The 17,005-nt window shown below is 44.0% G+C and overlaps 1 protein-coding gene and 1 pseudogene across 1 annotated transcript in view; both read left to right on the top strand.

Annotated features, from left to right (window-relative positions):
- The window catches only part of LOC132671134 (myosin-IIIb), a 208,344-nt gene that overhangs the window by 81,621 nt on the left and 109,718 nt on the right, over window positions 1-17,005 (top strand). Inside the window, exons 12-13 of the mRNA XM_060621590.3 lie at window positions 5,922-6,023; window positions 10,075-10,177. Coding sequence (XP_060477573.2) covers window positions 5,922-6,023; window positions 10,075-10,177 — 205 coding nt within the window. The remainder of the gene's footprint in view (window positions 1-5,921; window positions 6,024-10,074; window positions 10,178-17,005) is intronic.
- Window positions 14,263-15,340, top strand: LOC132673099 (small ribosomal subunit protein uS11 pseudogene; annotated as a pseudogene).

Raw genomic sequence — 17,005 nt, 5'->3', positions numbered from 1 at the left:
ATCTCACAGTCCTGAGATTGAGCCCTGTGTGGAGCTGAGTGCAGAGCCTGCTTGGGATTCTATCTCACCTTCTCTCTCTGCCCCTCCGCCACTCATGCGCGCTCTCTGTCTCTCTTTCTCTCTCAAATAAAAAAATAAAAATAAATAATTTTCCAAATCTTAACTTATGTCTTGCTTATCTGACAGGAAAAGTTAAAAAGCAATAATATCATGTGAAATGTTTCAGGTGGTTTTGTTGTTTCTGTAAAGAGCTGTGCTCCATAATGCCAAGAGCTTGATTCATTTGTGTAGAGAAATTTTTTCACTCACCTCGACATTGTTAAGATTTAATGGTTTAGTATGCTACTGACATCATTTCCCCATTCACTGGTTTGAGGCCCTTCTGTAACTCGTTCTGGAAAATAGCAAGTCCCCTGCTCATCTTCTTCCATGAAGTCAGAAACTCTAAAATCCAGGAGTTAAATATCACCCAGATTTGCTGCCTGCTGGTGTGGAAAGCAAGTCGCCTTTCAGATGTCTAAGGAGTTGGAAGATCTCAGTGTGCATATCATACTTAACCCACGGTGACGGGTGATTGGCAGCATAACAGCTGAGCGACAGCCATTTGGCTGGGAGTTCAAACCCCAACACGAAGAGCCATAGCAGGATCATGGCTTGATTTGCTGTGGCCGTGAAGTCTAAATCACCGAGCACAGAGGTGGAGGCAGAGGTGACAGCTGGTAGCCATTCTCATCAATAAAGTTGTGACGGTTGAGATGTACAAGCAACCAGAGCCTGCTAATTTCATAGATTTTGAGCCAAGTACTTAGTGTCAAAACCAGCTATGGTCAATGATACAAATGGCTCTGAAGGGTCCCTCGTCAGCAGCAGGGCTCTCCCCACCAGACTCTTTCTTCCTAGTGGGTGAGAAGTGATTGGATCCTGCTTTCCAGGAACAATCAGTTTGAGAAGACCTTATTTTTTTAATTTTTAAGTTCTGGTGATTTTTTAAAAGTCATATTTATTGAGGTGTAATTTATATACAATAAAACACAAACAGTTTGATAAAATTGGATGAACACATACAGTCAGGTAACCCCCTCCACAATCAAGAAAAAGAAAATTATGAAAAAGCTCTCTCATGCCCTTTCTGTCACCATCCCTCCCACACCCTTAGCTCCTGGTGACCACCAATGGGTTTTCTGTCCCAATAATTACGCCTTTTCCAAAATGTCATAAAAACGGAGTAATATAGTACATAGACTTTTGTGTCTGGCTTCTTTCACTTAGCATAATGCTTTTACAGTTCATCATTGTTGGTGCATTTAACACTAATTTGTGCTTTTTCATTGCCGAGCAGAACTCCAGAGTATAGATATACCACAATTTTGCCAATTACCAGCTAAATGATATTTGTTTCCAATTATTAGTGACAGTGAATAAAGCTGTTATAAACATCCAGACCTTTATCTTTTTAGGGAAGACTTACAGGAAAGTAAATAACTTTGATTTATGGGAAACAGGAGCTGTTTAAGCTAGAATGATCCTAGAGGTGGGAGTTATTTCCTTCTTGACTAACAAACGGTAACACTTGTTTTCCTAACATGTTATTTTTGCATAGCAATTTCCAGTTTATACAAGGCATTTTCATTCACCTTATTTTTGTAATTATCAGGCTAACCCTGAAAAGTAGGTTGGGAATCTTACCCCATTTTACAGATGGTAGCTAAGAAACACTGCAGTCAAGACTGCCTCAGTCCTGATCTGGTATCTTTGCCCCAAATGTTTTCTGAACAGGAACATCCTCTCTGTGCAGAACACTCTGCTAAATGCTTTTGGGGTGGTCACAAAAACAACATTAAAATTATTTTTTTTCCCACTAAGAGGGGACAGTCTGATGCTCCACATCATATGTCAGCAGGAAAATGCAAATTAAAACAACAAAATACCATTATACACCTATTGGAATGGCCAAAATCTATAACATTGACAACATCAAATGCAGATGAGGATGTGGAACAACAGGTACCTCATTCGTTGCTGGTAGGAATACAAAATGGTACAGCTACTTTGGAAGACTGCGTGGTGGTTTCTTATAAAAGTAAACATACTCTTACCATATGATCCAGTAATCACGCTTTTTGATATCCACCCAGAGGAGTTGAAAACTTAACGTCCACACAAAAACCTGCGCACAGATGTTGGAGGCAGCTTTATTCATAATTGCCAAAACTTGGAAGCCACCAGGATGTGCTTCAGTGGGTAAATGGATAAATAAACTGTAGTACATTCAGACAATGGAAATTATTCAGTGCTAAAAAGAAATGAGCTATCAAGCCATGAAAAGGCATGAAGGAAACTTAAATGCATATTACAAGGTGAAAGCCAGTATGAAAAGACTATGTACTGTATGATTCCAAATATATGACATTCCGATAAAACCAAATCTATGGAGACAGTAAAAAGATCAGTGGTTGCCAGGGATGTAGGAGGAGGTTAATAGGCAGAGCCCAGAGGATTTTTAGGACAGTGAAGATACCATATGACACCATAATGATGGATATATGTCATTTCTTGTCCAAACCCATATGATATACAACATCAAGAGTAAACCATAATGTAAACTATGGATTTGGGGTAATGAAGAAGTGTCAGTGTAGGTAACAAATGTACCACTCTGGTGGGAGGTGTTGAGAGTAGATGCATATGTGGGAGCAGGGAATATGGAGAAATCTCTGTGCCTTCCCCCCTCAGTTTTGCTGTAAATCTAAAACTACTCTGAAAATATTTTAAAAAGGAGGTGGGAGAAACAGTCTCAGATGGAACCAGGACGGACACATCTGCCCCAGCCTTAAGAGGAGTACTAAGCCAGAGCCAACTAACACAACCACAAGAAACAATCTATGAAGTTTCCTCCAATCTTTTTTGTGAGCAGGCAGGGCATAAATTCTATGAAGTAAATCCCATTGAAGGCTGCTGGGAGTCAGAGAACAGAGTGACAGTCCCTGGATGCTTGAAGGCAAGGGGAATTCCCCAAACAGTGATATTCCAGGGCAGACAAGAAACTCATCTCTAGGATAAGAGAAAACCTTCCTCCTTAGTTTCCAAGTTAGAGAAAGCAATTATGAGGCAAGACTTTTCTTTGAACTCAAAGTTTGACCGGGATAATGACTGGAATTAAGTACTAGAGAATCAAAGTGGAAAATGATCTTGTAGGCCTGAAATTACCAGAATTGTTTTATGTGGAGACCAGGGTGTCTGATGTGGCTGTTAAAAGGAAAAAAAAAAAAAAAAAAAATCTGTCAATGAGATTCTGTTCTTTGAGAAAAGAATTTTACTTTCTCAGTGCTGCTTTTGGTGGCATTTGCCTGTCAGACCTCCCACAAATTGGCCTCTTTATGTTCTGATAAGATGGCTGCTGACCAGCTGTCACTCCAGCCAGAAATGACACAGGCTCCTTGTGCAATTGGCCAGCAGCAGTTAGGAGGGGAAGGTTGGGCTTTTGTGCCTCATCTGTATGCACCTTCTCTGCCAGATACAGTAGGCACCGTTTGCCAGGTCCATTATGAGAGCAGGAAAGCTTACCCAGCCTAGATCCCCAACCAAGAAATCAACCTGGACAGTGCCCCTGCTAGAAAGCATGCCTCTGGGTCTGTCCTCTGGGTAGGCCATCAAATGCCCGTCTAGACCAGAGGCTCCTCCCATAGCAGCTGATCTGTGGGACCTTAGAGGCCCAGACATGTGAAAGAAATAACTTCCACTTCTAAAGGAAAAAACAAGAGTTAATGATTTTTGAATGTTTACATTAATGGGGCTGCACTGTGTAATATTTAGGAATCCAGACTTTAGGGTGAAACTGTTTGGGTTTGAGTCCTGGCTCTGCCACTTTTCAGCTGTGTGTGTGAGTCTTAGGCAAGTCATTGAACCTCCCTGGGCCTCAGTTTCCTTACCTGTAAAATGGGAATAATAGTGACCTCTACCTTTTAAAGTTACCATGAGGATTAGTGAGGGCCTTAGAACATTTCATGGCACATAATAATCCATATATTTGTGTTTGTTAAATGAAAATAATGGAGATTTCCCCAACTCCTGTTTTTAATGAGCCTCCCCTGCCTCCCCAGCCAAATCAAGCTGAATACAGGTACCTGATTTTTTTCTCCTCATTTCTTTTTTCTTAACAGCTGTCAGCTTTTCCTCTTCATGTTAGTTTCCTAGGGCTAACATAACAAGTTACCCCAAACCTTGTAGCATAAAACAACAGAAATGTATTCTCTCACAGTTCAGGAGGCTGGAGGTGCAGAATCAGCAATGTTGGTTTCTCCTGGAGGCTCTGAGGGAAAATTCTTTCCATGCCTCTCTCGTAGCTTCTGATGCTTGGCAGTCTTTGGCTTAGACACCCATCGCGTAGCTTTCATTATCATATGCATTCTCCCTGTATCTGTATCTTCACATGGCCGCCTTAGAAGGGCACTAACCATTGGACTGATGACCCAGCTGAATCCAGTATGACCTCATCTTAAACCAGTTACATCAACAAAAACCTTATTTCCGAGTAAGGGCACATTCTGAGGTTGTAGATGGACAGGAATATTGAGAGGACTCTAGTCTACCCAGCTTACCCCCTTAAAGTTTCAGGGTGTTTGTCCATTGTTATCTCTTTTTACTCTTACTCTCTGTATTAATTAGAATGTAACCTCCATGAGAGCATGGACTATATCCCTTTAAGTATAGTCTGAGGCAGCCAGCCTTGCTTAAAATGGGTTTACTGGACCACCTCAAGAGAATGGAGAGGCATGGTGTCATCAGGCTGGGTGTGGGAAGGCCACGCTTGAGGTAGGAGAGTCACTCAGAAGGAGAGAGACGGAGCAGAAAAAAATTCCTATTTGAGGAAATTAAAAAGGAGAAAAGTCAGAGATTCCAAATATTCTAATATGGTATATCTAGAAGTACTGCCAGCAAATTAGAAATAGCCAGAGTCAGAGGAAGGTGGGGGATGAAAGAGAACAAGGTTTATATCACAGGTCCGAGAAAAAGGAGATGGCACAGTTTGTTGACTGCCTCAGGGCAGAGGCTAAAGAATATCTCCTCTGTGGGAAGGAGGGACTCTGCTGCCAGTGTGGTTTCTTCTAGAGCCAAGGGACCCAACTGGAAAGAACTAGCCATCTTCAGATACCTGAGGTAGTCTGAGATGGTGGAACATCTTCAAACCATCATGACCTTGAGGGTCATGGAGAATGGAAGAGACGTGACAGCCAAGATAAACCCTTCAGTATTTTTCCACCCAAGGCATGAGCTGTTTTGGTAGAGAGGTATTTAGGTGTTTATCAACATGAGCCAAACTAACTGGACAATGAAAAGCTGCAATTGTGATAGTCCTCAACCAAGTAGAATGTGTAGTCTCTCTTTTCCGTGATGGCATTATTGGTTGTCAAGCCAGGACAATTAAAGAACAGGGCTATAAGATGAAAGGAAAGGACAGACTTGCCTGAGGGGTAGAGATGTGGAGGGAAGGAGGAGACCTTGTCCCTCCTTTTACTTCCCTGATGGTACACCTGAAAAGGAAATAGGAAAGCCACCTGGTTGTCAAACCAGCCGCCCTGGCCTGGTGCACTTAAGACTTCTATTTGTCACCCAGCTCCCTATTTGACTAATGCAATCAGTGAGACAGAGGTTACCTGAATTACCAATGTCACCAAGCTACTAGGAAGTCCAACCAGAACAGTTATCAATTCTCCTGTTTTCTACAACTATGCCCTTTCCAACCACACTGTATTAAATCTTAAAAATAAGTGCCAAATCTGTTGATGATATTTATCACCTTGGAGCCTCAAACTGTAAGACAAATGTGGGTTTCGCTAGCCACGTGATGTCACCCACTTTGGTAATTCATCCAGGTATGGGAGCATAACCTTGGTAAGTTACTCCTTTGTTTCATTCCACAGAGCACCTTTCAGGCCAAAGCACTGATCTGCAGCCTGCTGTTGCAGGGGACACCAAGGAAAGTGCCCACGTTCAAGACTGTAGTGAGCTTGGTGACCACACAGGTAGGATCATTAGAGGTTTGGGAAGGGTGTCCTATAGTTAGAGACGTTCCATAGCTGAAAATGATCGCCTGATATAGTGATCTGTTTTTCTGTAGGTGACAGCTGATTAAGTGCAGGGACAGCTTTACAAAGGACCCCATAGGTGATTTCACAGAAGGGAAGGAGTAAAGGGAGATAAGCTCAGCTTCTCTGCAGCTGCTCCCTCTGCCCTCTGACCTGTTTACTGGGGAAACTGGTCTAGTTGTGGCTCTCCTTACTGATAGCCTCTTTTCAACTCCTCCTCTCGGAGTAGACCCTGACACATTTCTGTCTGACTCATGTTGGGACTTATGAAAGTTCAACTTCTTAAGATCTTTCTGTGATCCTGACATTGGTAAATAGACCTCAGACTAATCAAGAACATTTATGGTGGGAAGGAGCACCGTGGACAAGAACTTAAAACTCAAGGTCTAAGCCCTCCATCGGTTAACATCCTCGTAAAATGAGAGAATTAGACTAAATTCGTGGTTTTTAAATATTGAAAAAATATTGGAATCTTCCCTTTTTGCAGTTTGAAGTTTCCTGGACTTCTGCTGCAAGAAGAAACTATGATGTTCAAAAATATGGCCCTTAATGCTAATGCCAGCGTTTTCTAAAAAGTGAGGATGAGTTGCCCCAGATTTTCCACTAGAGTTTGCAGTTACAGGGTATCAGCAAGGAGTTTCTGGGCACATCTGGCTCCTTTGGAATTGGCCATGCAGCCTATTTTTCGAGGAAGTACAGAACTGGGACTTCACCTTGGAGCAGGGAGGTTAGGGAGTAAGAGAGAAGGAGAAGAGGGAGAGCCCAGGGAGCAACAGTGTTTCCTGAATTTGAGGAGACTTTGGGGTGGAGACAATGACACCCTTTTCGTTTTCAAAAATAGGATGCCTAGCTCTTACTGACTCATGGTCTAGACCCTTTCTCCGTAGCAGAAGTCACAAATAGGAGGTCTTCTGGTGTAATCAGCACACAGATGTGTTTTGTTTGACCAGATACAGTGTTTGTTTGTTTGTTTTTTTAAACTTTGAACCCAAATCTCTTTAGGTGGGTCATATATTTTCTGCTTCACCACAAACCCTAACACCCCCCCCCCCCCGCCCCCGCCACCCTCTTGGCCTGACAGTGCACACATTCTTGTTACCTGAGTGACCCCAAAGGCATTTGACTTTGCACTGCCTGCTCTGGTGTTTTCAGCCATATCTTCTCCATTTTATTCCAAAATGGTCCAGTGGAGAATTGGCTTGATTTTCCTGGGAAATATGAATGGTTCATTGAGCTCAATCCGACTTTGGAAGGATTCGACTCCTTCAGAGAAGGAGTCCCAGCATTACTTTATTTCATTAAACCAGAACACTCAGGGATGCTTCTTTGAGGAAATGAGAATCCATATCTGGAGAAGCTTCTGTTGTCACTCCTGGATGTACTCAAGTCTGCAATTCAAGCTCTTCATTGTTCAGCCACGTCACTGGTGTCATTCCTTTTAAGTTGATCTGTTTACTTAGAATGGACCACCTTATTTTACCTTTCTGTTTTTCTCCATATCTTCACTTTTCCAATCTCCTTGTGTAGCAATTAATTTGCCAAAGAGATGCAGATGATTCCAGCTGTCACCAGGACATAGTTAAAAATATTTGACAATACTGAGTTTTGCTCTGAACTCAATAGTTTGATAGTCTCCTTCTTATTTAAGTTTATCTCTTTACTCTGACTCAAATCCTTCTCCCTGCTCTCCAGGCAAAGCTGGAGGATGGAGAACAGACTTCATCTAAGCTTTATTAAGAATATTCTGTAAGTTTTCTGTTTGATTTTTATACTTCAAATAACTCTTAAAAATCAATATTTTGATGACTGAAGTGTAAATGAATAAGAAACATGGAATAAGTTTTCCCTTCAATTACATGAACAGAAATTCTATGGGTTTTTATTGTAAATCCAGGCAAAGTAACTAGGGGCATCTGCTAAGTTCCAGGTGAAGATGTGGAAGCTTCCTCTCTGGGGAAAAACATGGCACCTTCCTCTGGAGAGTCCCCAACCAAAAGGGGCTTGGTGATCTTTCCTTGCTTTGTTTTTTCCTCTCTGAATCTATTGAACTGCTGTTGCTCCTTTTTATTCTGAAGATCTCAGATGGGTGGAGACAACAACAATCTCAGCTTTCCACGTGGGTGATACCGGCTGGGCTTTGATCAGTGCATGGTAGCTCTTGGTCCAGCTGAATTGGGCCAGAGCACAAGGTTAAAGATTATTCCCATCAATGGTCCTTCTTAATAAGCAAACAGAGTTATCTGTGCCCTGAAATGGGCTCCTCTTTCTTCTTTTTATGTCACTTCTTGCTTTTATGTTGCTTACCACGGTATTACAAGTAAGCGTAGGCCTAACAGTGTTTTGGAATCTCCAGGAAGGGGAAACCTGCCTGGTCCTCTACTGGGAGGAGTTGGTCAATCAAGAGATGGGAGGGAAGGCAGGGAAGGGAAGTTAATGAAATTCTAAAAAGCTGCAGATATTTTTCTTAATTTCTTTTTTGTCTTCTTTTAACATTGTTGTTTCCCTGTCTGGTCATGATGTTTTTTGTGTGATAATAAAAATGTAATAATATTCCATTTAAAATTTTTGTCTTTATCCTTTGGTGTTTATAGCAATAATAATAACAACAACAGATGGTCTTATCTACCGTTGATAGCTCGAAGAATTACATTTCTTCTACACAAAAGATATTTGTCTAAGGAACCAAACTAATAACATAGAATCAGAGCGTAGTCTTCCCAGAATAGACAACATAAAACAATTGATTTCTGTATTTATTTTTCTGCACTGTATCTTTGTCATGCTATGTGTTCTATCATTATAATTTCAACCTTATACATTTTATGCATCTTCTACAGTATGTCACAGTTGCCAAATTTATAAATTATCTTCACTGTTTATATTTTGGTTTGGATGCTTTTAGAGCATCTGAAATGAGGATACCAAATAGGTGCAGTCTCTCTTGATTAGTAGTGACTGTGTGAGACTGTAAATGCTCAGCCCTGACCACAGGTTAAATCATCCAGAGAGTTTCTTGAAATTGAAGCCAACCCCACCCCACCCTGGGTCAGTTTCAGAATCTGTAGGGGCTGGGCTCAGGCATACTTAAAAATCTTCCCTGGGTGATTTGAATATACAACTAGGATTAAGAACCATTGATCTGGAGCATTGTCTGTCAAACTTCAGCACGGATCAGGATCACCTTGAGGGCTTATTAAAAACACAGGTTGCCAGCCCCTCCCCCACTCCCTGGACATTCTGATTCAGTAGGTCTGGGGTGGTGCCCAAGAATTTGCATTTCTAACAAGTTTCTAAGCGATGTTGATGCTTCATGGGTTGTCCCTATCAAGTCGTGATCACGTGGCATCTGCACTTTGGGAAACACTGATGTAAAGCATGTTAGGAAGGACCTTGAAGATAAATTAAGGTTTAGTGGAAAAGAGGGGCATGATTGATTAGTTACAGCTGGGCTGCCAGGGTCACTGAAAGGAGGAATTGTATTTGTTACCCCCACTCTTGAGAAACTTACTGGTAAACTGCCCTCATTCACAATGTAGAAATGGGTTACTCTAGGAATGATTCCCTGTTTACAGTCAGTCCTACCCACATTGTGACAATCCATTCCTTGACCTACCATCTGTGTCAGCAGGCCACCCTGTCCTGCTGTCTAGGACCGGAAGCTGGTCTGCTGTCTCGCCCAGTGCCCTTCTTGCTGCCACCATTGCAGTCTACCTCACCTGGGGGCCACTGAGCTCAGTCCGTTACCTCTGTTGCCAGAGAAAGGTAGCTTGTTTTCCCAAAACCATGAATGATTTTACCCAACTTGCTGGCTGGGATCACAAAACAGGTCAGTTTTGATGACATGTCATAGACAAAGGCTGTGGAACAGCAGGAGGGGCAGGAGAGAGGTGCTACGGAGTGTAGACGTGTTCTAAAACCTAACCCTGCCTATTTCTGAGCTTGTCCATAGATCTCTAAGGATTTTGTCTTCTTGTTTGTTTTCTCTCAGTTCTAAGGGGCTCTATAGATCGTAAAGTCATCCCACAAACAGAATTCAACAATGGCCATGAAGATACTTCAAGCAACCCTCCTGCTATCACTGAGAAAAATTGGTGAGTCTTATCTATAAGCATTCCCAATCTTAAACTCAGGTGCTCTGTTCCAATGGACACTGAAACAGAGCTACTTCAAACAGTGTTTTGGTGAGTTGGAGACAGTGGAGCCAAAAAGTGTTTTTTATCAGATTCTCCCAGGTCAGACGTCATTACTCTGTGGGCAAAAGTCTTTATTCTACAGCGCAACCTGAGCGCAGTCCCGCTATTTGGGTTCTCTTCATGGTAAAACAGGTAGTTGCCTGATGAACCTTAACAGATTCTCTCAACTGGGGACAGTTTTGCCTCTCTTCCCTACTTCCCCCTCCCCACCCCCCACCCCGGGACACTCAACAATGTCTGGAGATATTTTTGGTTGTCACAACTCTAGGGGGAGGAGGTGTACTAATGCCATCTAGCGGGTGGAGGCCAGGGATAGTGCCAAACAGCCTACCAGGCACAGCACAGCCCCCTCACGACAATGAGTTGTCCAGCCCCAAATGACAGTAGTTCCGAGACTGAAAAAGCTTGGTTTACGCTGAAGCAAAAAGGGAGCATCAATTCCTATTTACCCACAGTTTCTAGTCAAATATAATTCAGAGTAGAGCATTACAGCCCAGGGCCGCAGCACCCCATCTTCAGTGTACCTAGGAACTGCTCGGGTCTGCAGAGACCAGTATCTCTGCCAAATGGAGGCTCATGTCACTCTAAGTCAGACCAGACAAGGCCATGACATCAAGCACTGGACACTCAAGGAGCTCCTAGGCTAGGCCTCCTATTCTTCACAGAAAACTCCCTAACCTACCCTTACCCAGAAAAGGTTTTCAGGCCCTGTCACACATGTCACCAGGAAGAGGACACAACCACAGGAAGGAGTGGACCGTGGCAAAAGGAAGGTCTAACTAGAATGAAGCTTATCTTTCTTCTTTTCCTCTAAATTGGTTGTAGGGACTTTTTCATTAATAGTTTACTCCAGGGGTGCATGGGTGGCTCAGTCGGTTGAGCGTCAGACTTAGACTCAGGTCATGATCTCACAGCTCGTGAGTTCGAGCCCCGCGTCGGGCTCTGTGCTGACTGCTCGGAGCCTGGAGCCTGCTTCGGATTCTGTGTCTCCCTCTCTCTCTGCCCCTAACTCACTCATATTCTGTCTCTGTCTCTCTCAAAAATAAATAAACATTAAAAAAAATTTTTTTTAAGAAGTGTACTCCAGGATTTGGAGAAAGAAGCAGATCACTAGAAAGTTCTTTGCATCACTTGGAAAAAGAAGTGGTTTTGATTTGTACTTTTTAAAAATATTTCTTAATCTCTTGAGGCTTCTTATTAATATTTTTGAGACTTGACAAATTATCAATACTTCTCTAATGGTCTCAAACTGTTGTTGGACTACTTATAAAGTAGACTACTTTCCCAGTAGGATAGTTCAGCCAAGGGTACTTGAGGGAATATTATAGAACATAATACTAGATACTCTATACTAGAATAACAAACTTTAGAATTTCTGATGCAGCAGAAAGACCACTGAACTTGGCAGGTGGAAGACTTGGGTTCTGGTCCTAGTTAGTGCTGACATTTTCCAGCTGTTAGACCTTGGACAAGTCAGTGAACTAATTTGGTCAATGCCTCTAACTGCCTGACTCCCCTCAACCTCAGCTGGTGACTGACTTTAACATACGGTATCAGGACAGCTGTAAGCCAACTTCACCTTCACTTCCCTCCACCTCAGAATCTCTCTTTCTCTTCAGCTATTCTTTCTTCCTTTGCTCCCATCTCAAAAGGCTACAGGTCCCTCCTTGCACAGGTGAATGCCTTCATTGTGGCCCTGCCCTCATCATTTAGCCCGCCCTGGCGTTCTCTCTCTAGTGTCTTTCTCCTTTTTGCTTATACTTCTCTCCATTTTGCAAAAAAGGCCGCTCTTGGCCCTGGCTTCCCTCTTGTTACTTTTACCATCACACTTCCTCAGACTAACATCCTGGTCTGGGGCCTCATTCCCTCCCCCACCACCCTCCTTAATCCTGAAATCCGATCTGATCTGTGCCCTCCCTCTGTCTCCACAGTTGCTCTTGGGAAGTTCAGCTCCCAGTTCCTAGAGCCTTGTCTTCGTCAGACTCTGCAGCATCAGTTCCGTGGGCTGTGCTGTCCTCAAATTGCCCTCATCCGTGGCTGTCTGCAGCATTGCAGGCTTCAGGTTCTTCCTCTAAGACATCCTGGTCTCTGCCTTCTCTGGCCCCATCATGCTCTTCCACCCAATGGGGCAGCCCTCCAAGCCCTTGACTTTCTTTCTTCTTTATTCCTCACCTGAGTGATATCCTGTCTCGCTGGTATGTTCTGTTATCACCCGACTCTCAGCTGAGTGAGCACAGTTCTTGGGATTCTGTTCTGCTGACCATGTTCTGATTTCCACACCAGGGCCTCAGCAGAAAAGTTCCCACCAAAGCACCTTTTCTGCCTGACCCCTCTGCCCCCACTCTTGTGAGTTGAATAAACACTCTGGTGACCTAGCCTTGAAACCTGGCAGCCATTTTTGATCCCTACCTCTCATTTAACTCCACCTCCAATCATTTTCTTAGCATCCTTCTCTGGTCCAGCCCTAGCATTATCTTGTTCTCTCTCCCTCTCTCCCTTTTCTCTTCTTTATAGACCAGCTTTTATTTCTGACACCTGATCAATTATCCTAAAGTATATTCTGGCTTTTCAAAGAACTTTAATGGCTTCCCATTTTAGACCAAAAGAGGTTCAGACTTCTCAGTCTGCCATGTCAAGTCTCTTTGTGTCTTGCTCTGCTTTGTCTTCCAGACTCACCTCCAGTACGTCTCTATATGCACCCTGTGGGGTCAGACTTACCGTTTTACCAATGTAACTACCTCTGTTCTCTCTGCTCATGCCTTTCTGTTCAGTTCTTAGCTATCTCATCAAGACACATGGTCATATCCCTTCCCTCTATGAAGACCTTAATTCTCTTCAATGCTCCTTGAATCTTTGTAGTCCATTTTTAACAGTGCTACTCAGAATGCTGGTTCACAACAAGATAATGAGTTCATATCAGAATGTCAATCAACCCACTGCTTTCTTCATCGAGGAAGTCTGGCTATGAAAAAAATATCAGCAGAGCTAAATAATGTACTTGGTAATAAACTGATTTACTTTCTGGCACAAGCTCCTTATGACACTGAGTGAGTAGGAACAGCTCACAGACAGGGTCCTAGGACCACACTTTGGTTTATCACTCTCTGTCGCTTCACATATTGCCTGGTGGTGTGGTTGACTGTGTGCTAGGAGGTCAGCTTCTCATAAGTGAGGGTTGAATCTTATTTCTTTCTGTTTCCAATACACACAGTAGGTACTCAATATGTTTATTGAGCTGACATCCAAGGCCACTTTTAGAGCTCAGATTTTTACGAAATAAATGTTTTTCCTGCTCAGTCTTTGGGTAGGGGCAGCAACAATAGGATCCAGAATAATTCATTAGATAGGGTGTCAAGATATGCCTGCCCCAGGGGGTTAGGGGTCTCATTTTGCCCTCTGTGTTGATGGTCACCTCAGTGCCCTGTGGATCAACCCAGGGGTTGACAGGAAGGAAACTGGGGAGAGCAACAGGGGAAGAGATGGGCAGGCAAAGAAGAAAGCTGAGTCATGCCAATGATGATGCTCTTAGCAGCAATTAACAGACCCTCCAACCAATATGTTTAAGAATCCCTTGAGATAAAGGTCTGAAGACAAAAGTTCCAGTGCTGGCTCAGTTGCTCAGGGATGTCATTAAGGAGGTAGGCCTTTTCATCTCTTTGCTATTTTCAGTGCATCATCGTGCCCCTACTTATGGTTGCAAGGTGGCTGAAGCAGCACTAAAGCAATACTTCCTCACGTGGCAGTGTCCAAAGCAGAAAGGAAGAGGTGGATGGGAAGCGGGTGGGGTTCTCCTCAGGAGTCTCTCTCTGTTCGTCAGGATGGAAGCCTTTCCCGGAAGTCCCTAGGACACTCTCCTCTCATCTCACTGGCCAGAATCTGCCAGGGAGCTACAAGGAAAGCTGAGAACATGAGCATGGGAATTTTCAGCTTCTGCAAATAGGCTGTAGGCAAAGAAGAAAGGGGTTGGAGAACCAACCAACAAAATGTGCCAGAAGAGTCCTGAAGTAGTAGTGATGGGATCAGACAGGTACTAGGGAAAGGTAAAGAGAAGGCAGAATCAGAGGGAAGAGCTCATAAGGAAAACCCAAACCTGACAAGAACTATTGCTGAGAATAAGAACAACATAATCCTTCAGAGTCACTCGACATTTGTTGTGAGTCCAGGTCCTTTTCCGGTTATCTCACGTGATTCTTATCCAAGCCTTTTGGCTGGCATTACCGACCCGTCTTATGGATAAGTAAACCAAACTGGGAAGGCCAAGACTGTAGTCCCCAAAGCTTGCCTAGAGACCAGTGCTGCGTTGGATGTATCAGATTTACCTAGTCCTGCCCCTAATCAGCTAGTCTGGAGGGGTCACACAGTGTCACACAGAGAATAAATGGCAGGTCGCGTTTGAAACCAGAGCTTCTCTCTCCAGCAATAAAAACAACTAACATTTGGCATTTATTAACAAATTTGGGGCACTATATTAAGTGTTCTGCATGTACTACCTTATTTAATCCTTAGATTACCCTATGAAAGAGGTACACATTGTATAATTTCTGACGTTACGGTATTACAAGTGATTTGCTTTCTGGTGGTGGAGTCTGGAGAAGACATGCGGAAATCGCACCTCTCAAGGGGAAGGAAAAGAAGGAAGAACAGGTCATCAGCCTCAGATCTCAAGTGGCTGAAGGAGAAAATGTGTTTGGTGTCCACCACATCTTTGCATCCTTCAGTGACACTATTGTCCAGGTCACTGATCTTTCTGGCAAGGAAACCATCTGCTTTGTGACTAGTGAGATGAAGGTGAAGGCTGACCGAGATGAGTCCTCTCCCTTTGCTGCCATTTTGGCTGCCCAGGATGTAGCCCAAAGGTACAAGGAGCTGGGCACCGCTTCCCTCCACATCCAACTCCAGGCCACAGGAGCAAATAGGACCAAGATCCCTGGCCCTGGAGCCCAGTCAGCCCTCAGAGCCATTGTCCACTCAGGAATGAAGATCGGGCAGATTGAGGAAGCCACCCCCATCCCCTCTGATAGCACCTGTAGGAAGGGGGGTTGCTGTGGTCACCGTCTATGAACAGGATTTCTCAAATTATTGTTTTCTGTTAATAAATTGCCTTTGTATAAGCTTTAAGAAAAAGATAAGTAATTTGCCAATATTGCCCAGTAAAGTGACAGAGTCAGGATTTGGACGCAGGCCTTCTGACTCCAGAGCTGACACTTTTAAGTTACTGATACATTCTGCTGCCTGTCTAGGTTCCAGGTTCCAAATGCTTAGCCCATGGCTTTTTCTGCTCTGTGCTCTCTATAAATGTCATTGTGACAAATCTTAAATCACAACCAGCTAAGGGAAAAACCCTGGTGGGCATAAAACCGTCATCCTGTGATTGGTGGAGAGAACTCCAGCACCGAATTCTTGGGATTAAAGCCTCATGGAGAAGATGCTCCCATCTGTGCATGAGGGGGTGGGGGCTAACTTGGCTAGGGAGAAGGAAGCTTCAGGTTGAAAGGAGAAATCAGTGGTTGGTGTGGCCCTTCTCCGCTCCGCTTCCTACATGAGCCTGTAACTGTGTACAGTGAATGGCAGAAAGGAAATAGTCTTTTATGTCATGAGGCTTTGTTCCCATGATGGTAATCCTCTATTTTAATGCTGATAAGTACAATAGTGAGGATTATGCTCCTTAATTTAATTTGGCCTGCATATGGCAAAGCTCTTGCCAGGCTTTTATTTGACATTCTTTAGCACAGCTAGCCTGTTGTTATATAACAAGAAGCCCCTATAACGGAGGCAGGAGGTTGATAATGCTGGTGCACATGTTTCTACCCGGCAGCTCGTTACACACCTCCAGAGAAACCGCTTCCTTGTGGGCCACTTCAGGGAGGATTCGGACTCCGAGTGACAGGAATCTTCATGACTCAGGCAGCTCGAGGAGAGCTGGCACCTCGCAAGAGGGGAAAGCGAGCACATATTTCTCCCACTCTGGGGCTTGGAGCCAATTGGGCTGACCTCAGAATGGATGAGCCAGAGAAACAGCCTCCCAGTCAGGGCCAACTGTGGGCCAGATCTTCATGTGGGCTGTAAAAGTACAGATTGCCACATATCTTGACACACACACTGCGTGGGGGGTCCCCGCAGAAATATGTGGCAGTGCTAAGAAGATTAAACAAAACAAAACTTTCCTTATGTATCAGGAGGACCTTTCCTCTCCCACCCTTCAGTTCCCGTGCTCCTTTTTCCTTCCACTTCTGTTTCTCCCCCTCCGGAAGCCGGTGCCCTCCAGCCAAGTGCCTACTGCCAGGGCCAAGTTAATGCACTAGGCATTAGAGGAACTTGGACACCGAAGGAGGGTGGCAGCAGGTATGGGCGCAGTGGTAGAGGTGGTGGCCTTCTTCTAGGAAGTGCTCGTGATGTGGGAGATACGCTGTGTGTTATCTCCTTTGGGTGAAAGCAGATGGGCCTTGGTGACAGTCCTGAGTTTAAATCATGGTTCAGCTTCTTATGAACTACGAGTCTTCGGTCAAATTCCTTCGTCTTTCTGAAACTCGGTGTCCTGGGCTGCAGAAAGGGCGTGATTGTGAGGATTGGAGATGATCTCTGCGAGGGAACTAGCATAGCTCTAGACGCATGGTAAATGCTCACGGGATGATAACACGCTGCTGTTGGTTATGGTGATGGAAGTGGTAGCAACAGTAGTCTGTGCAAGCGAGCCTGAGGTGAAGAGTCAAGGCTCCTCTGGCTTAG

The sequence above is a fragment of the Panthera onca genome, chromosome C1 (genome assembly GCF_046562875.1).
Source record: "Panthera onca isolate mPanOnc1 chromosome C1, mPanOnc1 haplotype 2, whole genome shotgun sequence".
Classification (NCBI taxonomy): domain Eukaryota; kingdom Metazoa; phylum Chordata; class Mammalia; order Carnivora; family Felidae; genus Panthera; species Panthera onca.
This window is presented reverse-complemented; position numbering and strand designations above follow the sequence as displayed.